Source organism: Puma concolor, chromosome D4 (genome assembly GCF_028749965.1).
Source record: "Puma concolor isolate L17-30 chromosome D4, mPumCon1.1.hap2, whole genome shotgun sequence".
NCBI classification, from domain to species: domain Eukaryota; kingdom Metazoa; phylum Chordata; class Mammalia; order Carnivora; family Felidae; genus Puma; species Puma concolor.
The window spans coordinates 85124638-85151241 of record NC_141679.1 but is presented as its reverse complement, the minus strand read 5'-3'; the positions used below and the strand labels follow the sequence as shown (position 1 = coordinate 85151241).

Genomic DNA, 26604 nt, shown 5'->3' with positions numbered 1-26604 from the left:
TCTAAGAAAAGCCCGTAATTATTATATTAACTGTTGTTTATTAAACATTTATTGTAGACAGGTATTAATGTTAACTACTTTAGGAGTATTAAGCCCTCACAGCAATCTTACACTCCTAAGAATTAGCCCTATTTTGTAGATGAGGAAACTGGAAGCTAGAGAGAGTATACCATTTATCCCGGGAAGGCAGAGCTGGACACCAGAGCAGGCTCTACTCTAGACTTGCTGTGTTCTGCCGCCTCTCGGTCACCACCCTCGTTCTTAGCAGGATATAGAGGGAAATGACCACTGTGTTTTGAGACATCTCCATCAAGAAGCTTCTCTGATCCCCTTACGCTTCCCCAGCTTGGTTAAGTGCCTCTGTGTTTTGGTAGCACTCTGATCTGGCCTGTATCTTTGTGCTTATCACGAAGAACTATAATTCTTTGTTTGTTTCTTTGTCTTTCCCCTGGACTGTGCTATTTGTGTTAGGGACCATATTGGTGATTTCCGAATCCAAAATTAGGATCTTTAATAGATGAGTGACTTCAGGTAAATTCCCAAATTCTGCCTCCAGCCTCAGATTCCATAAAATGGATACAATAATAGCACCTATTTTAGGATTGAATGAGTTAATACAGATTTTTAAAGCTTAACATAGCACCTGGCACATAGTAAATGTCTAGTAGATAGTAGTTGCTGCTATTACTATTGTAATTGTTGAATAATATCTTGTACTTGCAGCTCAGAAAGCTCTTAATAAGTCTCATTGAATTTCTCTGCACCACCACCATGATTTTTGACTTCCATCGTCCCTCTCCAAAGCCAGCGAGTTAAGCTGAGGTGCAATATACCTGCTTCTCTGGTTTACTCTCCCAAAAATGAGAGCCTTGAAAACTGAGCCCAGGGTGCTCTTCTGTGAGCTTCAAGAGGGGGTTTGATGCCCAGGCCAGAGATAGTTTGCTTACAGTGCCCCGACTGTTGCCAACATGCCCAGCAAATTGCACGTTTTAATGGCCCTGTGTTACCAATTACAAGCAATGGTTGGTACCCGCTCCCCCAATAAGCAATCTCTGCTGATAGGGTAGGAGAGAGGGGGTAAATGGGGCCTCTTGTCTTGGAGCGGTGATCTGGAATAAGGAGAACACAAGAGAACTGACATTTCTAAGTTCCTTTGCCGTTTGCCAAACTTAGTGCCAGGTGCTTGGCGTGTACTGTCTATTTTATCCTCCCTGACAGTTCTGTAGGGAAGTGGCCTCCTCATTTCATGGATGCAGCTGAGGTTCCCACATGTTGAGGCAACATCTTGGTGAACTGTAGAACCAGGATTTGAACCAAAGGGTATTTAACTCCCAGCCCCTGTGTTTTCCTCTCCAGTAAGTTGCCTTCCAACGTGGATTCTGGTTCCAGCTCTGTCCCTGTGAATAGAATCTAAGCTTTTCAGATAAGGACCCTGTGCCCCTCCTTCCTCTCTGTGCCCGTCACCTCTGGTTTAACACTCACGAGAGAAATGCTCGTCCTGTTAGGTTAATGCTGGTATACAAACTTCCCTCTGGTAACTGAGTGGCTTTGCACTGGGACAGAGCTGAATTCCTCAAGTGAGTAATCTCTTTTTGAAATGCCCATACGTTTTTCAGTGGTTACGAGACCTGACAGGACGTAACTTTGAATTGACTGAAGCACTCCTGGCAGCATTTAGTCAGCTCCCCAAAGTGGCGCCTCGTCCTAGACCCAGCCCCGACAGCCCAGGGGGCTTGGAGGGCAGCTGCTTCTGCTCGGTGCCCCCAGAGTGCCCTGCTGTGATGGAAAACAAGCTGTCTGTCCACGAGGGGAGCAGGAGGAAGAGCAGTTTCTGAGCCGAGGCTCTGGGTCCGTAGCCCATCTGTCTATCCATCCGCCTGTCTGTCCAAAGGCTAGTCACCCCCAGCACGGGTCACACCTCAGGGATTGGAATGCAGGGCCACACGGAAGGGAGGCTGGACTAGCACCCTACCTGCCTGCTGCCAGCCTGTCCCTCGAAATCACTGTCTTCTCAACCGCAGACCCAATGCCCAACATTAAATAAAAACGGCGCTAAAAGATGTATTTCAATAGACTTTTTAGAAAGCCCATAAAAATTCCTGGATATAAAGAAATGAGGCATAAAACCCAGAATGTTTGGAAGTGAAGCTGAAAATTGTGGAAGCAAGTCTCCATATCCATTTATTAAATGGGAGCATAACTTAACAGTTGCACTTAGATGTCTTCTGAGAACCACTTATATTCTGTCCTCTTGTATTCTAGAAGCAGTTTGCCCCCTTAAGTGCTGTAGACTTGAAGCAAGAGCCAAAGCTGGTGTTCGCCTGGAGGGAGAGAAGCAAGTGGTGTGGGAGACTGGCCTGAGGAAGCTTTCATTAGGTCTGGTTGAGTGTGCCGTGTGTGGGTCACAACCTCTTTCTCCTTTTAATGTGCACGATTTTACCGAAATGGAGCCCCAGAGTAAGACACCGCGCACTCGTGAAGGCACATTCTGAGCGCCGTGCGTGCCCCTTCCCTTCACTGTTGTTTTCATTTTCCTCTCGTGAACCTTGCTACCCTGGCTTCAGCACGGAGGCTGTAAAGGAAGATGGAGAGCCGAGTTACCTCAGAATGATCACTATCGTTAACATTCACGGGTGGTTCACTTATCATTCCTGACTGCACAGACATGGCAGCCGCTCGGAAGCGTCCGCAGGTGTAGTGCGGTGATACATATTACATTGTGCCACAATGGATTTATGTATTCTGTAACAAAAGAAAAGTGTAATGAAAAAATACAGAAGGTAATCCTTTATTCCTCCACCACACAATTTATCAGTAATGCCTGTGGATGATAAGTGCCAGGGATTTCCTCTGCTTGCTTTAACCTTGTCACCCAGGTACGTTTTGGTAAAATGACAGAAAAATACAGACTAGGGATTTTCCTCTGTTCAAAAATCTTTCCAAAGGACACTTTTAATTTATGGAAGTTAGTCCAAACGCAAGGCTTTCTTTTGAGCTCCTGGTCTGCCTTTGCTACAAAAGATAAACATATTGGTTTGAAATAATGCTGTCAGCCAGCAGCAGATTAGAAGAGAATGTAAGCAATTTATAAGCGGGCTCCAATCTAAAATAGTTCAGGTGGACCCCAGGTAGATGGAGGTTCATGAGATGTAGCCCAGTACTAGGTTGCACATACCCGAGAACTTGTGTTCCCTTTTAGGCCCCACTCACCCATCGCCCAACATATTGTCACAGATGGAGCGCATACTGACTTCCGAGGAGAGAGCAGGGGAAGACAAGTCTGAACGCAGATGATTGGCGTTTGTTCCAAACACGCACTGGCCTAGCGCCAGAACAAATACCCCCAAGTTTATAAGTGCACCAGGCACTTTACATCTCAGTGCTCTTGCCAAAGTATCACTTACTGCATCGCTCCCTAAATATAGTTTTTAAAAAAAGAGCTATTTCTTATTTTGCTTTGATCAGTAAAATAAACTTTTAAAGATTGTTCTGGGATGGGGTCCAGCTTCTGAGGTAAAGAATGGCTGGAGCTCAGGCATGATTCAGTAACAGAGTGTTCAGTAAAATTAGCTTGACAGTTCTCAGGCCTGCTGTTCAATAGCAAGAAACTTGACCAAGTTAAAATGGATGATCGTGCTGGCTAGACCAGCGTCGGCTTTTGCTTTTTAACAAATGGAATGTCAAGGATTAAACAGCAAGCCTTATGGAGAGGAGGGGTGTGGAGATGTCTTTGTATTAGGGAAGCAAATTGGGTCCTTGGTTTTGAGATCAGCCCCCAGCCCCTGTGGATCGCCGGCCACCTGGTTGGGTCAAAGCTAGGTTTAAGGGCCCCTTCCCAGCCTGTCCTACCATTGGGAAGCCTTTCCATGGCTTAGCTTGGGGCTTGGCTTTTCTTTCAGATGTCTTGTCAGTATGAAGTTCTGCCATGTTTTTTGGCCGTGTGTTCTCCTTTGAGATTCTTATGAGGAAATGGGAATGCCACCAAACTCCTTGTGGTAATTCCCATGTTCCATACTCGGAAACTTGGGTCCCATTTGTTAGATGAGCGTCTTGGAATTGGCCTGTTTTGTCCTGGTGCCTGAGCATAGTGAGTAGTATTTGTGATACTTGTTACTGCAATTAACAGTCTTAGTGAAGTTGTACCTCACCCAGGGATGGGCTTCTTTTTTTAGGGTACTTACTCCCTACCAGTTTTTTCCTGTCTAGATGAACCACTCCCTCCAAGTTTAACTGGCTAAAAGTTTACAAGTAGTGTTCGTATTTTTTGTGTAATTATTTATGCTTCATTTCATATTTTGTTTGACCTTATGGGATTGAGTAGATTAAAACATTCCTACTGAAGTATACATAAACTGTATGGGCTTTTTTTTTTTTTTTTTCCTGAATGTTTATTTTTGAGAGAGAGAGACAGAGGGCAGGGGGAGGGGCAGAGAGAGGGGGAACAGAGGATCTGAAGCAGGCCTGCGCTGACAGCCCCACTGTGGGGCTCAAACTCATGAACTGTGAGATCATGACCTGAGCTGAAATCCGATGCTTAACCGACTTTGCCACCCAGGTGCCCCCAAACTGTGTGTTTAAAATTTATTTATTTATGTACTTACTAGCCAGTTAGGAAGAGCCTTTTTTTCTCCTTTTTCTAAATTGCTTTGGGCTATCATATTTTCCCCTCCACCCTCCAACCCTCCTCACCCCATGAAGTTTTTTCCTCTAGGGCTCCGTGAGCTTTGATGTGATGGTGGGATCTGCCAGCAGTGACACCTGCTGACACAAGCCAAGTTTATTGTCAGTCCTTGTGCAGGATTTGGCTTGGGAGCCAACGTGAGCCAGCCCACGGCACTAGTGACCCACACAGGCCAATTAGATTCAGTTTGAGATGAATTAGGAAGACCTTCCCTAACTCTGACCTTTCTTTCACTTGGAACTGTTCATACTAAACTGCTTCTCTCTGTCTCTCTCTCTCTCATTGGAAGTAAGTTCGTTTAGTCTATTTTTAAATAATTGGCACTCTGAGGTATACTTAGTATAAAACCTTGCTAAACATAGTGAAGACTGCAGTAACATTCCTCTGGTTGAATGTTGGTGATGATTTTGTATTTGTCTTTTCCTACAGAAATGCTGCTCATGGATTCTCCCTTATTCAGGTGGACAACACAAAGGTCACCATGAAAGAAATCTTGCTTAAGGCAGTGAAACGAAGAAAAGGATCCCAGAAAGTTTCAGGTGAGACCCAGGAAATAGACTGTTAGAAGTGCTTGGTGTGTGTGTGTGTGCTTGCGTGTGTGCATGATACCTGGCTAGATTGTTCTAGAGATCGTTGCTTGAAGGTTTGGTTAGCAGGTCTACAGCTTTTTTTCAGCTGCCTCTGGGCCCAAGGAAGGGGTTGGGTCAGTGGCATATGTGAGAAGAATGTGTTCATATTGACTATGGAAGTTCCATCATTAATAATTTGTGATAGATGAAGACAAAGCTATTTGAGCTATTAGTTGGTGTAAAGCTGTCTTGAAAACCAAATCCTAAATTTGAAGTGCTGCTTTTCATTTCATGTTTTCACTTAATTTTCCATGGGGGAAATTTTCAGTTGCTCGTGTTTGGGGTATGGAATAAAAGAATAACAATTTTCATTTTTGCCAAATGAGGGCACCTGTAAAAAGATTTTCTTAAAGATAAATCACTTGATGTGCACAAATACCTGTTAATCTTTAATTCCTCATTACCCAACTTTGTACAGAAAATCAGCTTATGGTATTAGCTACAGTATTTAAAGGATATGAGGGAAAAAATATTATCAGTATTGAGGAATAATTATTTTGAGAAATAGCTCAAAGATTTGTCATACCACAGACAACGTTAATATAAATCAACCTATATATGACATGTCAGATATCATAGCTTTATAAATAAATGAGACTTCTTAAACACCTTTGGTTTCATCTTTTGGAGAAGAAAAAAAGCATTACTCAGGTTGAAGAAAATAGTTTTGTGTTCTTTTTAAGGGGAGGCATATAATCTGTTCCAGATTTAATTAGCTATCTTCAGATGAAAGCTGAAGTTTTAATAAAAGTTAGAAGAGATAACACAGTGAAGGACACGGATGAGCTGTCTCAAGGCCATATTCCAGGGGAACGATAAGAGCTGTAAAAAATGGCAGAGGAGAGCAATTGAATGGAGCAATGAAAATCTGATTCTCATAAAAAAGAGAGAGAGAGAGAGATGCTGGTAGGGGCGGTTGTAGATGAGACCTGCTAGCGTCTGCAAGCAATTTGGATGCTTGCCAGGAGTCATTGTTCACCCTCGGCTGTGGCGGCTCTGTCCAGATGTGCCAACCGCACGTTTCGGCTTTTGCCAGCTGACTGCGCCGTTTGATAACCAGCTCTCTGGATGCCCATCACTGGCCGCAGAGATAGAATTAAATGATGATGATCTTCCCACAAGTTGGGAGAGGAAACAATGCATATAAATCTTGATTTCATCTCAGCATGAGAAGTCTTTATCCATCATCACTCATAATGAACAAGTCGTTAGCTGGGATGAATGGTGTTCTGGTTTTTCCAAACACCTCTTTTGTTCATTTTTTGGGTGACTTTTATCCATTGCATGGGGGTCAAACCTCTTTACATTTAAGGGATGATTGAAGAGGCATAGCCTCTCCTTCCCAGGGGCAAGTAGATATTTTGGGGTTCTAGGTACCAATCTAATAGCATTTCAACAGCTTCAGATATTTAAAGATATTCAGTCGGCATTTATCTTCCTTTAGGATCCTGTTTTTTCCTCTTGTTTTGTCCCTAAATTGTTTTATATAATAGTGCATTTTGTGACACATTCGTTATATTCAAAGATAAGCATTATTTCAGGTTGTCCAAGGGGAGGTGAAACCAGCTTTTTAAACCTTCTTAATAGAAATTCTGCTGTTGCAGATTTTTTTAGGCCATGAAACCTCTGTGAACTTAGATGCAGCTGAACCAGTGTCTTTCCCTCTGTCTCCAGCTATCTCTCTCCAATTGTATACCTATTTATCTGTGTCCATCTCCAGCAACCACGTTTATCACACACACATTTATTTATGTTCACCTACGTGTACACATCCCTGCCATTCCATCTGAGACTTGCCGTATCCAAAACACAGTGATCTGCGTTATTTATTCCTTTTCAGACTAGAGAAGTCATTTGAAATTGATGTATTTACATAAATTACTGTCCATTTTCTTAATCCAAAAAGCTCTATAAAATGAGAAGCTCTTTCTATTGCTTTATGAAGTCTGGTCTCATGAAATAGAAGGATCTTCAGTTTGGCAAAGATGCTTATTTAAGGTTAGCTTGGTAAAGGTGGTATATTTTGTGGTTTTGAACTTTTGTATTCTGGCGTGGACTTGTTTTGGAAGGTAATTAATGAAAAGAGGAAAATCCTCTTGTCATAGACAGAAACACAGTATGTTTCCCTAAAAAAAAAAAAAAAAAAAAAAAAAAAAGTATGTTAGTGTTCACAGTTGGCTGTGAAATACTTAACACCCGTTATGACACATGAACTTATCATGAACTCAAGAACTTGGTGGCAAGAGATGCCAGGCTAGAGACGTTCGTCCTGCGCTTCCTGAGTGTCTACCGCAGTGACCTGCACAGTCTTTGCAAGAAGGGGCCTGCCTCGCCCCACGTCCAGGACAGAAATGGAGTGCCCAGCCCTCTCTTCAAGAGCTTTTGCCTGAGTGAGTGCAGAACAGCACTTGTCTCTTGGCTGCTCTCATTTAACTGAAGTGAGAGGCAAGAAATGCCACTTGAGATGAAACAACATGTGCCATGCGAGGCAAGGGTCCTCACTACTTGTTCATTAGAGGTTAGTTGCACTAGAACAAGATTTCAGAAATCCTTTTGCAGGCTGACAGTGAACTTCTGGTGCTTATCCACAGACCTCTGACTTCTCCCCTCTTTTTTTCCAGACTGCCCGTACAACTCCCCATTTCATGATAATAATAAATTGAGAACTTGAACTATTTTATTATTAAACCCAGATGTGGGCTTAATGACTGTTCTAATGTTTAAATACTCTGTTGCTCTTCCTTCTGGCACTCCCTCCCCAATTTTCGTTTGTAAAAAATCAGAAGGTGGCAGGTATGTGAGCAAAAGAATTCTTCTTTGTTTAGGCAGATAGCTTTGTCATCGGAAACCCTTAGGGTTTTAAAGTATTTTTGCTTTGTATGGATAGAATATCATTACAGGCACTTGTAACTGATCTAGAATTTTGACTTGCATTATTTGTAATTATTTCATCGTCATAACTATTTATGAACACTGCAGGGTTTTTCTATTAATATTCATGTACTGAACTATAGTAATCTTTTCGCAGTGTGTTCCAGTCAGTTCTCTGCTAAGGCCCCCCCCCTTTTTTTTTTTTTAACCCATCTTTAAATGTCTCTTTTAAAGTTTCTCTGCAGCTTTTCATTTTATTACTGACCCACTTGACATTTGAAAGCTACCTGCACTGGCAGAAGGTCCCCACTGTGTTAGGAAATTATAAATGGAGAATTGGGTTTTAGAAGAATTAGCTGAAACCTCTTTACTAATTTTTACAGTTGGGTGGGTGTGTTTTTGACATAATGAAGAGTAGCCTGCCAGGTCCCTTGATTTAGCTAGTAAAATACACTAACCCGTTTTTTTAGTGACTAAAGCCCTTAATCCATCAAGTTCTCCTTTAGTCCGGTTCACTCTCACAGTTCGTGACCTTCTGAGATTCTTAGTATTTTGTTGTTGTTTAAAAATTCTATTACCACCAACCTTCACTAGCCTTCTGAAACAGTGTTGGGTGTGGCAGGGACACTTAAGAAATGGAGACAAATAGAATTTCAATTTTACATTGACACAGAAATATAGTTAACTCTTGATCTATAAAAGAAGGCTTCCTTTGAAGTGGGATTTTCCAGGCAGAATAGTTTTCTGCGTGGCTCTGTTTCAGTATTTGTTGTCATTTTGAAATGGAGGTATTTTTCTTTATCATCTATTGAAAAATTGAACCAGAAGCATTTTAACTTTTTCTTACCCCTATTCATTCTTGCCTTTTGAAACGAAAGACCAATTTTTATTAGCCTGAAAATCCTTTTGCAAAGTTCTTACTGTATTATTAATAAAACTTGTGACATTCATTTTTGTTTTTCCCTCATAAAATGTTACCCAGATTTTGAAAAATAAATGTTAGCTTTGTCAAGTGAACTCTCTCTTACCATCTCTGTTTAGAGTCACAGACCACCTTGTTGCTTGCTAATGTACTGTGTTTTCACAAGACACCCAGAACGTCATTAGTGATATGGTCTAGTCTAGGACGCCTCCACATCATTCCTAAATTACTGCTAAGCGCAGAGGGGGAGAGAACAGCTACCACGGGGTGCAGGGTTCTGATCAGAAAGACGGCTAATGATGACATCACTGGATTCTCGAGTTTTATATTAAAGGTTCATATAAAATTTTTTGTAAACTTTGATCCAGAACGTATTTGTAGCTGTGTTGTACATTTCACTCCTCATGTGTTCTCAGGTATCAGGCCTGTGCTAGGTGCAGGGAGGTAGTGGGAGAAAGATTCACAAGGCCCTTGCTGAGGAGGAACTTACATCTTATATCCTAGACGGAGGGTAAATAGGAGGGGCTGAGAGAGAATAAGATGCAGTGTATAGGATGGTCAGGGAACTCCGCCCTGAGAAATTGACATTTAAATTGTGACCTTCACATTTAGGCTGTGAAGAGTTGGGGAGGGCCAGTGTCATTCAAAGCAGTGGCTATTAAAGGCTTACTGTATTTTAATATAAAAAGAACATTTCAGATTACTTTGTAGTTAATTTACTTACCTCTCTTCCTCCTACCCACTGTTGAAAAAAGAAATGTAGTAAAATTGACCCTTGAATTGTGCCTTGTGTTAAGTCCCCACATCTTACCCACTAGCAGCTTGGATTTACCTCTAGAATATATCCTGAACGTATTCGGTCCTTTCCATCTCCACTGGATAAGTTCAGATCACCGTGACTTCACCTGGACCGTTGAGAAACAGTTTTTCTGGTTTTCCTGCCTCTGCTCTTGGCCACCTCCAGTCTGTTGTCTACACAGCAGCCAGAGAGATCTTCTAAAGTATAAATCTGATCGTATCTGCTCCACATCCTTCGGTGACTCTCAGTTGCATTCAGAATAAAATCCAAACTTCTAACTACTATGAAATACTCCAAGGCCCAAAGAGGGGAAGGTACATTCAGAGAATATGAGCACAAAGAAAGAAAAGAACTGGAAAGACATGCAGAATTGACAGTTGCAATATGAAAGAGGAATGTAGACAGACCAGGCGGAGAATCTGAGAAGCCAGGGTGGGCATTTGGAGCCTGTAACCTAAAGTCTGTCAGGAGAGGAGTTGGTCTTTCCCCAAGATGTGGTTCCAGTGGGGTAAGAGCTGATTTATTGAGTGCCTTTGTGTACTTACATGTATTATCTCATTTAATCTTCAGACAGCACTAGAAGGTAGATTTTATTGCGGCTGTCTTACAGATGAGACGTTACGAGTGTGTGTGTGTGTGTGTGTGTGTGTGTTGGGGTGCATGTTAGAATTAAGGAACTGTGAGGACAGTGTGTGTAATCACATACTTACCTCTCAGAGCCTCCCCTTCCTCTAAAAGAAGTTAAAGTTACCCAAATTTCCACAGTAAGTAAATGGCAGAATCTAAATTGGAGCCCGGGCTTTTTTGACCTCAAAGCCCATACTCTTTTTATTGTACCATGTTGCTTATTAGAACCCTAATGGGAGAACAAATTTAAAATTCTGTAAACAGAAATGTTCATTGATTCTAAAATCTAAATGCACTAGGGAAGTGCAGCATTTAGAGGAACCCTGTGGTGAATCTGGATATAAAGCCAGGAATTCTTTTTGTAATTGCACAGTTTGTCTGTATTGGTGTCAGTTTTAATGTTTTATGTCTAGCTTTCTTAAAGCAACATACACCTGTCCTGAGCTGCCCTATGGAAAAGAGAAGCCCATATGTTTTAGAAGAAGAAAAATTTCTAACCCTCTACTAACCTGAAATGTTCTCCAAAGACTAAAATAAAAAATCTTCTAGCTGTAGAGTTGAAAAGAATCTTACTTCATGTGTAATTGTAAACGTGGAAAATCCAGTAACCTTTCTTCTGTGAAAGTAGTTTGCGAGCCAGAGATACAGACATGTGGTTTCTTTATGCTGTAGCTTTGTCTTTTCTTTAAAAAAAGAAGTCAAGGTAAATAGGACTGTTTAAATGTTCTTGGTCAAAAAGACAGTCATTTCTGTGGAAAACTGCACCTTCTCAAGAAATAATAAATAATCATGCTGATGCCACTCAGGCATGGGGGCCGGATAAGAAATAAAGACCTGATACTTGGTATCCAGTGCCCCAGTGGGAATATGATAGCGCAAATTAGGGCTGCTAAGGTGTTTAAATGTATAACTCAGAAATGCCCCGGGCAAGAAGCTCCAAGTTAAATATTCTTCCTTCCCTCTTCTCTTCTGCCTGTTTATCTTGCTGTTTCTTCCCACCTGAGCCTCCCCTTGTCTGGAGTGCTCTGAGGCTCCTGATGGATCTTCTTGAGAATAGAGCAGAGCATGTTAAAGATGGCATTGCAGTCAACTATTTTATCTAGGAAGCCTGGAAATTTAGAGAATTTATGTCCGGCAAAAATCTTTGGGAACCACTTGAGAGACCCAATTATTTTAGAAGGGTGTTATGAGCTCTTGCAACCGCCACATCAGAAAAACCCAAAATACATCATTCGCCAAAACTACATTTGACCAGCGTTTACTCTTCCTGCTAGTCGCTAATCTTTCAGAAGTTCCTTTTCCATCACAAAATCTATTCATTCACTCCATCTGGGGCAGTCACCAACGTGGATTAGATTAAAGCAAAAGCCGAATGAAAGAGAAAAGACCTATACCTCTGACAGGCTGTGTGGTGCTGCAGGAGACATACATTTTGGAGTCAGGAACGACCTTTCTCTGGGCCACTAGGGACTAATTCTAGAGCATCACTAATTTAATAATAGCTTTTAAGGGAAAAAAAGAAAGAAATACTGCATTAGGTGTACATATTGGTTATGCTGTAGCCTGATTTTAGAAATGTTCAAAAGTGGGGGGGAAGTACATCTTAGAATTAAGAACTGTGGTAGCTGAATGCATAACCCTGTGCTTACTCTCTGAGCTGTGCTTTGATGTGGGAGAGGTTGAGGGAAGAGGCACGCAGGGCACCGTGGGAAGGGGCAAGTGTTCTCGAGCTCTGTGTGGCTCTGACGTACCCTGTTGACTTAAACAGTCATGTCCATTGCTGCCTGCTCTGGGCCAGCACTGTGCTAGAATCAGGTGGAAACCCAGTGAGAAATCAGACTCAGAAAAGGGGGCAATAAAGTACGGTAAATTCTCAAGTAGAAGTACATAAGCTACTAAAGCAGCATAGATAAGGGAGTACTTAAAACTACTTGGTGAGGCAGGGGGCTGAGAAAAGATGCTCTGGAGTAAATGATTTGACATTTTTTTTGGAGATTAATTAGAATTTTGCTAAATGGGTAAGTAAGAGGAAGGACATTCCAGGCAGAGATGTTTTGAGATAGAGTAACAAACCATAGATATCCCAAATTACTGGAGCAAGAACAGGGCAGAGGATAAGCTGCAGAAGCCAGGCAGGGGCCAGATCTGATCGGGCAAGTCTGATGTACTGGAAACCCGAAGAGCCGCGTTCATTTATTACGACCTTATTTATTATGCTTATTATGCAGCAGACATTATGGAGGCACTTAGAAAATTGTTGAAGCCAAGAAGTGGTCCTTACCTTCAAGGAGCTTACTGTGTAGTTGGGGAGACAGACAGGCAGTTTTAATACCATGCATGTGGTAATTGGAAATCAGTATAGGGGCCTGGGTACACGCATCGTGGGATGGGTGCCCTCGTCCAGTCTTAGAGAGTCAGGGAGAACTGTCCTGAGCAGATCCTCCAGGTGAGAGCTGAAGATGGCGGAAAAGATGGTGGCCAGATAAAGAGGGCTGGGAAAGAGCATTCAGGCTGAAGGAATGAAGTGAGAGAGTTTGATGCCTTCGGGAAATCACAATGTAACTCAGTATAATAAAGCAGTAGAGTAGGAGTTAGGAGGGTGGGGCGTGGTGAGGTTGAACTGGTCATTTGGGCGTAGGTCATGTTTGTAAAACCATGCTGAATTTGAACTTTTTTCTGTGGCAGAGGGGAACCATTGAAAGGACAGTGATAGAGTCAGAATTTCTTTTAGAAAGCACACCGTCTGCCTGATAAAAATCGATGAGAGGACATAAAACAGGAGGCAGAGACACTGGTGAGAAGCTTTTGAGGACTCTGTCCAACAGCTGATGAGCCCTGACTTAAGGCATGGAGAGAAGCGAATGGAGCTCAGTTCAGGAAGTGGAGGGAGGGACACCTTAGTAAAGTCTGATTTCTTTCATTTGAGCTGAGTGCACGCTTTGGGGAGAATTGAAATACCCTGGAGCCGCTTCCGGTTCTGGTGTTCATATGAAAACTAGGTGTTGGTAAAAGATAGGCTTTAAAGATTTCTTTTTAATAAAATTAAATGCTTGTTGGAAGAAAATCAAACATTTAGGAAGTGTGTGAAGTAAAAAGTCTGTGAGGTTTTCCTCTGACTTTATTTGATATGAACCTTGTGTTTTTGGTTTTTTTGTTTTTAGTCAATTCACATGCAGATACACATACGGGCTCTAAGTTTCATGTGGGCAGGACCCTGTTTTCCAGTTTTGGGGTTTTTTAAATCACTATACACCTAACATCTAACAGAGTGTCAAATAGAAGAAACTCAACAAATGTTTGTTAAATGAACTCATGAAGAATGTATCCACATAACAGTTTTAAAAAATGATACCATATAATGTTATATGATTTTGCACTTGTTTTTCACTATCACGTCATAAGCACTCTATTAGAGTGACCCCTGCAGTTTTAGCTTTCTAGCTAAATTTATGTAACTTAGATTTCTGGTGTTGGACATTTAGATCATTTCCAAATTTTTAGTTTAACATGTAAACGTACAGTGAACAATTTTGTATGAATATTCGTTGCATGTTTGTGGTAGATGTTAAACATGGGATTACTTGTCAGAGGTTCACTTACTTCAAATGTTGAGAAAAACAAATTGCCTTTTAAAAAATTTATACCCATTCTCTGACACTCTAAGAATCTATGAGACCACCTCTTTCCCCACCCCCTTACTAACACTGATGTTATCAATCTTTCATTTTTGCCAAACTGATGGCTAGCAGTTAATATCTCATTTGAATTTGTATTTCTGGGTTTTTAGTGTAAAGTTAAGCATTTTAAAAATGTTTTTAGGGGCGCCTGGGTGGCGCAGTCGGTTGAGCGTCCGACTTCAGCCAGGTCACGATCTCGCGGTCCGTGAGTTCGAGCCCCGCGTCGGGCTCTGGGCTGATGGCTCAGAGCCTGGAGCCTGTTTCCGATTCTGTGTCTCCCTATCTCTCTGCCCCTCCCCCGTTCATGCTCTGTCTCTCTCTGTCCCAAAAATAAATTTAAAAAAAACGTTGAAAAAAAAAAAAAAATTTAAAAAAAAAAAAAATGTTTTTATTAGCCATTTATCTTTCTAAAAGATAGTTTTTAAGGCAGTTGTTTTAGTGAGAAGAAAGATTGAGAAGTCTAATTTCACAAAACTATTTTTAAGAAGTATCCTTTAGTTTAAAATACACTTCAACCCACCACCCCCTTTCCTGCTCCAGCAGGTGTGTGTATACACACACACACACACACACACACACACACACACACACACACACACACACACACACACACACACCAGTATGTAGAGAAAAGGCATACATCCAGTCCAGACCATTTTACGTTGTTTGCCTTCTGACCCTTCATTCACCAGCAAAGCTTTTGTTCATGTGTTTGGAGAAAGTTAGCTGGTAATTCACTAGATTCCAGTTCACCTCATTTAGGACCTTATGTTGCCTGCTTTGTCACAGAACTATTTGAAAAAACAGATTTTCTCTTAAATAGTTTATTTAAGTCTGGTACGTGTATATAGTACTTAGAAGATACACCGTAATCTGGAAATCAGAAATGTAGACAAAAAAGTTGTCACCCCTTAACAGGTTTATTTTGGGGAGGCACATCTAAGGACACGTCTGGCAGCATTATGAACAGCACTGGCACCAAGGGCAACTGTAGGGGGTTAATGGGGACCCTGCATCATTCCTTGCCATGTGCCTGGTGAGTTAACTCCTAGAAGTTTCTGGGAATGGCAGCAAGTGGGGAAAAGGCTGCAACCAACAATCAGTGTCACAAAGTGGGGATGACTAATTTGCTGAGGAGACCGTTGAGACAGATGTTTAATTAGCTGAAGTCAGAGTGGATAAATTGGGAGAGGACTGCCTATGCAGAGAGACGCCTCGTTCCCTCATCTCTCATTACCTGGTTGGGTTTTGGTTTTGTCCTTACTGTCTCTTTTTGAAGACGACAGCCTCAGACTCAGGGGAACTGGGAGGGGAGTAGGAGAGAAAGTACCCTTGGTACATCTACTGAACACTTACTGTATTTTTGTATTTAACCCTTACAAAGACCTTGTGAAATGGGCATTATCTATTTTTTATGGTTGAGAAAACAGGCTGTGTATTGTGTATATGTGTGTGCATTCTTGTGTGGGTTGCTCATGACTGACATAGGTGAGATTTGGACCTGTACCCCTTGATTTTTAAGCCCAGTGTTTTCCTCTGTACTACAACTTCCCCACTTACAATGTAATACAAATGAAAGAACTTTCTGGAATAAAAGTAAGCTGTATATTGACAGGAGCTGGTGTCGGACAGGTGTATGTACGCATTTGTTGGAACTGTCACGTGGCACTCATAAAATCTGTGCATATCATTGTATGAAAATTTTACCTAAAAGTACAAAGAGAATCTCAAACAAATATTGGACACCAGTTAAGGTTCTGCTCACTGAATGTACTGATGTCTGCTCTTTGAAATGCATTAAAAAAAAAAAGATGCATTGGTGGCAGATATGTGATAAAGCAAATGTAGTAAAATGCCAATGGTAGGATCTAGGATCAATTTTTCTGTAGTTTAAAAATGTTCATAGAAACCCGGAAAGAGCTTATAAAAATTAAAAGTATATAATTTAGATTCTGCTTATATTAATTAAATTTCTGAAGTTACAGATAGATGTCTTTGTGGCATAGAAAGCACTGATCTTTACTTCCTATAGGATATTTTATCTTTCATTACCTCATATATGAAATGACATCTTTGAGATCACAGTTTCTTCCGTGGGCCTGTGGTTTTCAGCAGCATATAGAATTGTGAATATGATTGTTGTTACCACTTACTGAATATTAAAAATAGGCCAGGCAGTCTGCCAAACACTTTTAAATGATCTCATTTAATTCTTAAAACAACTATTTGAATTGGTTGTTATTTTTGTTTTATAAAAGAGAAAACTAGGGGCACCTGGGTGGCTCATTCGGTTAAACATCTAACTCTTGATCTTGGCTCAGGTCATGATCTCACAGTTTGTGAGATTGAGCCCCACGTCAAGCTCTGTGCTGACAGTGCGGAGCCTGCCCAGGATTCTCTCTCTCCCTCTCTCTCTTTACCTCTCCCCTGCTCGTGTTCTCTCTCTCTCTCTCTTTCTCTCTCTCAAAATAAATAAACTTTTAAAAAGAGAGAGAGAGAGAGAGAGGGAACTAAAGCTCAGAGAATCTGTAAGACGTGTCCAGGGTCACACAGCTAGTAAGTTGGAGAACTGGGATTCAAACCCAAAGATACGATGTCAAAGTTTGTATTCCTTTTTTTAAATTTTTTAGTTATTTTTTTTAATGTTTGTTTATCTTTGAGAGAGAAAGAGCATGAGTGGGGAAGGGGCAGAAAGAGAAGGGGACAGAGGATCTGAAGCAGGCTCTGCACTGACAGTGGTAAGCTCAGTGTGGGGCTCAAACTCACAAACTGTGAGATCATGACCTGAGCCGAAGTTGCACACTCAACCGACTGAGCCACCCAGGCACACCTCCCTTTTTTTTCTTTTTAATGTTTATTTATTTTTTGAGAGAGAATGCACAAGCAGGGGACGGGCAGAGTGAGAAGGACAGAGGATCCGAAGCAGACTGCGCTGACGGCTTTGGTGCTGACATCCCCAAGCCCAATGCGGAGCTCAAACTCACGAACATCAAGATCAAGACCTGAGCCGAAATCAGATGCTCAACTGATTGAGCCACCCAGGTGCCTCCAAAGTTTGTATTCCTAACTGCTAGGCTGTACTTCCTCCCACTGGCTAAGGTCCCAGGGTTCACACGTCAGTGGAGGCAGGTTCACTTTTCTCCCTAGAGAGACCAAGTGCACCTTCTTCATGTGGACGTGGCAGCATGATTCAGTGGAAAGAGTACAGGCTTTGGACCCAAAGCAGCCCGAGTCTCCACCCTGGCTGTGCCCTTCGGTCCAGTCTAACCTTGTGCAAGGTTAGACAAGTCATCAAACCTTTGTCACCTCGGTTATCTTTTCTGTCAACAGGGTAATAATACCTACCTGGCAGGGCTGCTGTTTTGACTAGTTGCATAGAAAACAGTTGATAGCAAGTGTTCACTGGATGTCAACTGCCTTTGTCCCTATTGCTACTACCACACCAGGCACATCATAAAATCTGGCTTTTTAGGTTTTGATTTACTTCCTTTTCTACCCATATGACGTGGCCTTTGCCTGCAGCTTTTGTTTGCAATGAATGAAGTCTACAGAAAGCTTATACCAGTGATAGAACCAGACTTTGAATTGTGTTTGGATATGGATCTGCTGGAAACACCCTGTATTTTGAACAAGTAGAAAGCTAGATCCAGAGAGCAAGTTGTAATGATTTTTGACTAACAAGAAAACCCAGATCAGGCATGTAGGGGGTCCTAATGGTCACAAGGCTCATTTGTCAAGTAGCTTACATCAGCAAATTTAATTTGCTACAGCAAAGAGTCTAGAGAGAAAGGGAACAAATTACAGTTACCTGTAACAAACATGTTTACAGGTGATTATAAAAAGCCTTTGTAAGAACAGCCGAAGAGTTCACAGAGCCTGTTGCTTCTTCCAAGAAAACATTTAAAAGAGGAAATATAATGAAACACCAGAATGATTTTTGAGGAATGATTCTAGAAGTTACATAGAGGTCTGGAGTGCTGTGTCTGCCCCTTACAGCCTTGTCTCCCCCAGAGGAAACAGAAGGTCCCTTTCTTTAGGTAGGCCATTCATGTATTTATCCTGTTAGTAGCCGTAAGGAGAGCTCTTCGTCTGCCAAGGTTGAGTCGAGCCACTTGCAGTGAAAAATCATCGCTTTATATGGGCTACGTCCCCACAGAAGACCGCTTTCAGACCAGCCCAGAGACCTGACACCCCCAGCTTCTATCTCACTGCTTTTAGAGGCCTGACACTAGAGCTGGTCTTCCCCCATAAGCAGTTTGAAAGGCAGTTTTACCAATTGCAATGACACCTTTCCACAATGAGTTTTTCCTTTTTGAGTATGTTACAAATACCGGTACTTTCTATAAGACCGTTAAGTGCATTAAGAAAAAAAGAAGAAGAAAAATTGCTCGTCAATCAGGGCATTTCTTTTTCTGCCTTACAATGACAGTACCCAGAGACAAAGAGGACTTAAGATCAGGAAACGGCATTGGAGTGGCACTATGAGGCAGGTCCGGGGAGAGGACGTATCAGCACCTACTTCTCATTACCCTGCTACTGATCACAGTGGGACCGTCAGCAAAGTGGATAGATTGTACTGTGCCATCAAACCAATTTTTCAAATGGAAAGTCGGTGAGATGTGATTAAAGCCCAGGTGCTGCAGAAGATACAAGCCGGTCTATTGGAGCTCCTCAGTCTTCCCCAAAGCTGTCACAGGATCAGAGAAATATCAAATCATAACGAATGCCAGCTTTCCTTTTTTGTTTTATTTTTTTTTTTTTTGTACACTACATTTAGTAGAACAATGTGAATTAAGATACAATTAAGACAAACTATGACTTAAGTCTAAAGAATCCGGAGGGTCATGAAGATCTCTCAAACACAGTGTGTCCAAATCCAAACTCAGCACTCAGTAAATATTTATGGAGCTCTGCTACATTTTAGGCAGCGAACAAGGATGGCCTGTTCTCAGCTCTCATTTTAGTAGGGTAGATGGTCAATAAAAACAGACCAACCAAGATACATTTGATAGACTCGTTTCTGGCTTTTGCCTGTCCTTCTTTGAGTCTCCAGTTTTGTGAGTGCCCCTCCTGAAAGGAGTCCCCCTTGCCCTCACGATCAGGCATTACCTCAGTCTTTCCACTTTAGCAAGTTTCCATGCATCTGCTAGTTGACTACCAACACCACTCCCTGATTTAGGGAGATGTGGACAGGACAGCAGTGGCCGGGTCAATTCATGAGCAGTCAGTGACTTGCTGTGTCCAGATCAACAGTGTAAAGAAAGAGGTACAGGCTGTATCTCAGCTTTGGAAACTGCTAGAGAGAACACCATCCCTCAGCCGCTTAGCTCTGCATCAGAGGACCCATGGGCCTGCCGCAGTGAGTTCCTAATACATTGATCTTGCCAGATGTTGGTGAGTACCTTACCAAGTAAAGGGACGAGAACCCTCCATTTTCCTTTGGAATGGGGCGATTGAGCTTTCATTTGAGTGAAATGAGAGTGCTTTGTGGAGAACAGGTTCCTTTGTGTTTGCCACCACTGTAGCTGGCCTGGAGTTGGTGACCAGCATGTTTTGTGGAACGAGCTCAGGAGAAGCAATGAAAGCCGATCTGCAGCCCACAGCTGCTTCACTCCCTGCCGGCCCAGGCCCAGGGCCACCCACTTTCTAGTCAAGAATAGATTCATTGCACTTTGATTATTGGAGATCAAACTTCCTCCAAGAATTAAATCATCGAATGAAAATGTAAATGTCTTAGAAATGAGACGCAATGCACATCAGTTGAAATTAGTGTTGCCTCCCAGGTTCCCTTAATGACATGAATCTCTAATGAGTCCTTGGGGAGCCAGTGGAATATCGCAAAAACAGACATTTTAAGCATTGATAATCAAGTAAGGGTGCCCAACAGGAAGAAGCTATTGCATACACTGTACTACAGAAAAAGAAAATTTTTTTTTTTTTTTTTTAATTTTTTTTTTTCAACGTTTATTTATTTTTGGGACAGAGAGAGACAGAGCATGAACGGGGGAGGGGCAGAGAGAGAGGGAGACACAGAATCGGAAACAGGCTCCAGGCTCCGAGCCATCAGCCCAGAGCCTGACGCGGGGCTCGAACTCACGGACCGCGAGATCGTGACCTGGCTGAAGTCGGACGCTCAACCGACTGCGCCAGCCAGGCGCCCCCAGAAAAAGAAAATTAAAGCAAATTCACTTTCCAAAAGCAGGGTGTGGATGCGTGAAAGATGGAGCACGCGCTAATTCCTCATCTTCCGTAGCAGAAGTTAATACATACTGTCTGATACTTATCATTTTTAAAACAGCTGAGCGAGAATGCTAATAAAAAATAGGAAGATGAATACAAGGAGAAATAGCAAAAACTTTTTAAGGTCATTTCCTGTAAGAACGGATTCAGGGATGTGCAGGGAATCAACTTTTTCATTATAGGACTGTGGTATGATTTACTTTTAAAACTGTATGTACCGGTGATCCTTGACCAACATGGGTTTGAAGCGCATGGATCCACTTGTGTGGATTTTTTTTACTGTACCGTACTGTAAATGTATTTTCCTTGTTATTAGCATCTTCTTTAGCTTGCTATATTGTAAGAATACAGTATGTGATACATACACCATACAAAATATGTGTTAATCGACTGTTTATGTTATTGGTAAGGCTTCCAGTGAACGGTAGGCTATTAGTAGAGTTTTTGGAGAGTCAAAAAGTTATATGTAGATTTTCGGCTGTGTGGGGATTAGCGCCCCTAACCCTGGCGTTGGTCAAAGGTCAACTCTACGTGTTCCTTCGGTAAAAGTAAAAATTTTTTTTAATTTATAAAAAGAAGACTGCTTATTTTCAAAATCTAGAGCTGAGAAAGATTTCTTTCTTTCCCTTGCTTGCATGGACTTGCTTCATTTGGTAACTTCCTTTCTCTTAAAAGCCACAATCCATTTTATTGTGTTGGATGTCAGTTTTCTGTGAGAACACTGTTATTAAATAGTTGCTTCCCATTACAAACATCTCCAAACCTTTCAAAACCAAAATGTTATATGAGTATAACCATTAGATTGTGATTTTGCCAACATCTTGTCTCTGTGACCTGTATTTTCCGTAGGTTAAAGCACAGGCTATTAGCTGAGTACTCCTGTCCCATTCTAAGAATGACTAATATCTCAAATATAAATGAAAACAGCTGCTTTTCCATAACATTAGAGTTCCAAACAGCTGTCACATGTACATTTTGACATTCTTTTTTTTTTTTTTTCTATTTTCCAAATTGGGACAAAAGTTCGTTTACTGAATCTACTAATCTGGTTAAGTATATATCATCTAACTTCTATGGAAAGGTGGAGAGGAGGTCACAGAAAAACCTCTCGAGCTAGAATGTAGCCATCTCCAAAGACTCAAGTTTAGTTAACATAAAAACCCTCTGATGAGACCCCTCTGTGCCAAGAACATAAGGTCCGTAAGGGCCTGGTGGTGGCTGCCGCACCACTGCTGCCCTTGCCAGAGAACCTGCACCTCGGTGGACAGCCGTTGTTCTCTCTCTGGCTGGAGAGATGTGGAGCGCCACCCCCTTGTCTCCAGAAAGCCTGAATCTGTGGTGTCTCATCTTCTGCAGCCCTTGGAGGGTTTATTTCAGGGGCTGCTGTTGTGGATCAGAAGACCGTACTCCCTCTATTGGCTTAAAGTTGGCCCTGCCACTACCAGCTAGGTGACCTTGGTCCGGTCATTCGCCCTCTCTGAGTTGCTTGCTTTGTTTTGCTCTTCAGTAAAATAAAACCACAACTAGATCACAGACTACTGGTTGGTAGTTGTAACTGTGGGAGAGCTTAATCCCTGAGTTCAAGAACCATCTCCCCGGCTCTGCTCTTGTTCCTGTTACACTCTTTCTAGCTCTTTGATGAGTTTCTTTCCCTGTTTGAACTTCATTTTCCTCGTCTATAAATGAGAATAATACTATCTTCTTTATGGCATTGTTGTGAGAATTAAATAGAAATCCAGGTGAAACACCAAACACTTAGCTATTACCATTTTATTACTCACTAAATGGTAGTCCTGCCCCCTCCCTTCAATTTCATTGTTATGAGACCCAGTCATACTCACCGTTTTGTGATCTAACACTTTGTTTTTTATGAGTGTGACTGCTTTGAGTCATGATTCAACAGAGACCCTAGCCGCGAAGGGACCCAGCTCAGATTTAGTCCACATTACGTACGGCCCAGAATGTGTGCATCTGTCTGCCCAGCTGCTCATTTGAGCTTTTCCAGGGGTCTGAGGCCCCTTGTCAGAGCAGCAAAGCATCAGTGAGAACATAGGTATGCACATGTAAGAGTGACCTGGCATTCCTCTGGAGCACTCTGCATCTGGGGCTGGATATGCAGAAGGGTTAAAAGCTGGAGAAACTTTTGTCATAAATTTCCTCTTCAGCAGGACTTCCCAGGGAACATCTGACATTAGGAGAGAGGAAATGCTGATTGGCCTCGGAGTCAGCTGAAGGAGACAGGAGCTGCAGTGGAAGCTGCTGGATTTACTGTTATTAGCAAGGCAAATGGAAAGCCAGCAGGGCAGCCCAGCTCCCAGATAATAGATGTAACAAGAAGGAAAGCTCCCAGGAAGGAAGATGGCTGGCAGCCACGACTCCTCTACCTCCTCTGCTGCCATTTCTTTCCATTGCTTTTACCTTTTTGTTTCGTGTGTTTAGCACAAGGAGAAGCATACTTTAGCATCTTAGGTTATAAGTCACAGCTGGTTTAAAGTAAAACAGGATCTATAATTCAGCTTCTTACTGGCTTGATAGATTCATAGTTGAACATGGTGAAATGTGTAAAATTGTGTTGATATAGTATTAAGAAGTTGCCATTTATTGAGCACTTACCATGTGCCAGACTAAGTGCTTTACATGTGTTATTATCTCATTTAACCCATATAACAACTTCATGCTTTAGAAATGATCATCATCCCCAACTTAGAGATAAAGAAACAATGCTTAGAGCACTTAGGTAATTTCCCAAGGTCTTAAAGCTTAGTGGAGCTGGGATTTGAACCGTGCCATTAAGGTCCTACCAGTCCAGTGGAAAGTAAGCAAGAGCCCAAATGGCTATTATGGGGCCAGACAGGGTGCTGGCAATAAGAAAAGTGCTTACTGAGTCCTGAAATGCAGTGCTAACTGGGACAGTGGTGGTTAGAAGGAAGATGGGCAGGCAGAGGGGAGCCGAGTTAGCAGGCGGAGATGACATCTGAAGGGCCTGATCCCCCAAAGCAGGGAGCAGGGCAGATGGGCAGTTGATCCCTGAGGACCACAAGGAATGAGGGGGAACGGCAGATCGTGGCAGCAAGGACCAGGGAAACAGATGATGCTCGGCATCACAAAGAGCCGTGTCCTGTGCAGGGTCAGGTCACAAAGGCAACAGGTGAGCAAAACTCCTATTGTCAAGATTACCTCTGGAAAAAAAATCCCTTTAAAAATGCCTGTGAGAGGCCAGCACACTGTAGGTTTTCTCATTAACTCCAACGCAGCGAGCTTTTGTTTTTCTAGCATGAGAACCAATGAAAACTAAAAATACGTATCTTTAAATGCTAAAATCAAACTTGGCACAGAAAGATGCTCACACTATAAGAGGAGCTACGCAACAGACACCGGCATCCACCCAATTAATTCAGTAAGTCATTCATCAGACGTTTACCAAGCTCTGTAGTTGCAGCGATGACTAAGGCTCCCACCTCCCATTCACCTTCTTGTGGTTTATTGAATCACCGGGAAGACATGGTAAGTGGGATTCTCCAAACTATTTAAATTGTTCTCTTGGTCATTCCTCACTCTCTTTTTCCTCATTTTTTACCAAACAAGTACAGGTGAATTCAGATAAATTAAATGTGTGACTTGTATACAAAGAGATCCAGGCAGTAGGCGACATCAAGAACAGGCCCAGTTTCCTGAGAGGCACACTGAGGACCTAGCAGGGTACTAGACCCAGGGCAGGGTTCTGGGCAGGACTGGGCTGGGGGCAAGGGCAGTTACCTGAATGAGACGTTAAGGTCAAGATCAGATTTCAAGAAAGGAAATCTTGTTTGGGTTGGCCTCAAAGTGCAGAAATCCTCTTGCCTTAGAGCCGAGCCTGCAGCGAGAGGAATGTTAGGTGATGCAGTTTTCCCTATTGTGGGAAAAGAAAGCGGCCATTCTGGGAGTCTTGTCAGGGCCTGATGTTGTTATAGGAGTCAGTCAGAGAAAAGCATATGCAAAGAGTTGTGGAGGCCAGATAAGACTTAGGGAATGACCATAAAAGGGATGTGGTTTGACAGACTGCTAGCAGGCGGTGTGGATGAAGGGAGCCATGATACTATGCACTGAACAGGAAGGAGACCAGTTCTGCTGGCTCATAGAGGACATAGATGGGCAAGAAATTAGGATGAATAGAAGGTCTGGAGAGTAGGGTAAGGAAGTTGTGAGAGGATTTTAAGCATAAAAGTGATAGCCTTAAGAGTTGGACTCCAGAGATCCCCCTCTGACAATTGGAGGAAGAATGGATAGCTGGAGGCCAGGAGATGAGTTGGGAAACCATTACTGAGGGCTGGACGATAAGCAGTGCAGAGGAGATGTGTTAAGTGGGTAGAGTCTGTGGAACTTGGGAGTTGACTTCACGTCAACAAGGAGGAAGGCTGTGTAAGAAGTATTCCAGACTTGCGAGTGCCTCCTCATTCACGACTCTGAATCCTTAGAGGCCAGAATCAACCTTCATGATCTCTGCATCTGTAGTGCATAGCCCGGGACTTGGCACACGGTAGGTTCAGTAAATGTTTGATGAACAAGTGAGATAATCCATTGGAGACTTGTGGTGTCATCATTGGAAACCCAGTTACAAGGAAAAAGAGCTGGTTTGAGTAGAGAAGGTTCATGAGTTTGTAGTTGATTATCCTGTACAATTAGAATCAAATAGGTGCTTGGAGTTCTCTTCATTCCTGCAAAGACAGGCCTGAGTCACTTATTGTCAGCAGTACTTCCTTGGAGAGTTGGTGGATGTCCCTAAGAGGCCCTGCAGCCTTTTGTCCCGCCCAGGGTTAGAACCCCTTCCACCAGGGTCACTGGCCCCCAGCTGTTTATAAAATGCTGTCATTCCTGGTACCTGGAATCTGTTCAGTAGCCTGTCTAGTATATACAACTATTATCTCCATTTTCAGGGGAGGAGACTGAGGTTCAGAGAGGACGTGGTTTACCCAAGCCAGTCTCTGCCATAAGCAGATTTGAATAGAAGTCTTCAGATTCCACTGGATCGTAACAAAGTCTGATGATTGAAAACAGTTGGCCCTAAGCCCTCTCTCCATTGACTTAGGCTGGAGTCACCACTTTTATATAGCTCAGAAAAGGCTACAGACAAAGTCTCCTTCTGGTTGTTTCTGTTGTTTTTGTCCTTAGGTGTTTGTGACTAAATTCACTAATTTTGCTGGCTGTCAAGGCTGTGTTAAGGAAAATGGGTTTGAACTGCTGTGGTTTTTGAGTACTGGACTGGATGTCAGAAACCTTTGCCATCACGGGAAATTCTGTCACTCTGGATTTACTATCTGCTCCCCACAGCTGAATTCCTCAGCAGTGTGATTTAGCACCCTGGCTCCCCATCAACCAGTTTTGGCATTTATTTGAATGCATTACCCCACTGGTTTCCATAAACTATTTTACAATTGTTTAAAATAAATGACTGTTTATTTCCACAAAAACCATCTGTATTTCTTTACAGAGTAGCAGATAACTGTACGTAAAATTTGGTAATGTCACAGTGACTCAAGTTAAGAGAAACAGATTAGATTGAAAAATTGGATGCTAAGGGACAGTGTTAAAGGTTTCCATCCTCTCTAACAAGTGATATCTGGATTTAAAGGAAGGGAAAAAATGTTTCTCTTTTAAAAGTAATATCAGGCCTCCTTTCTCCAAAGGGAAGTGCATTCATGCCAGCTGGATAGGAACAGGATAGGGACTGTGAGCATTCCTCTGCCCCTTCAGCACTCTCTCTGCCTGGGGTGGTGTGGAAGAGGCTCCTGTCCAGTGGCTTCCAGCCTTCTCCAAGTTTTGGCTTGTCCATGCCGTACCTCTTCTTGTTCTGACGTTGAGTGGATTCCCGGGCCTGTGTGTTGCAGTTCAGAGATCACTGGCAGGAAGCTCAGTGGGGCAGGTTGCTGTGGGGAGAGAAGAGAGGCCTGGCTGAGGGAACTGAGCTGATGGGGAGGCAGGATTGGCCCCTGACAGTGGTGGTCTTCCATTCTCCAGCCAGTGCCCAAAACAGCACCGATCTACACCAGCCCCGCCCATCCCCAGGAAGCCCAACCAACCCCAACCCAGAGATGGAGCTGTCTTGTGATTATCGAAGCAGTGGGGACACATGGAATCAGTTGGAGGTGGACCTCCCAGTCTGCTTTGGAGGAGGAGGTAGG

At 42.5% G+C, this 26604-nt stretch overlaps 1 protein-coding gene across 7 annotated transcripts in view; it reads left to right on the top strand.

Annotated features, from left to right (window-relative positions):
- The window catches only part of MAPKAP1 (MAPK associated protein 1), a 247686-nt gene that overhangs the window by 143824 nt on the left and 77258 nt on the right, over positions 1-26604 (top strand). For 5 of the 7 annotated variants that reach the window (XM_086684026.1, XM_086684024.1, XM_086684023.1 and 2 more), the window contains 2 exons: positions 5111-5220; positions 26441-26599. In XM_086684026.1, the coding sequence (XP_086540152.1) occupies positions 5111-5220; positions 26441-26599 (269 nt within the window). The remainder of the gene's footprint in view (positions 1-5110; positions 5221-26440; positions 26600-26604) is intronic. The other 2 variants (XM_086684028.1, XM_086684027.1) reach the window with 1 other exon arrangement.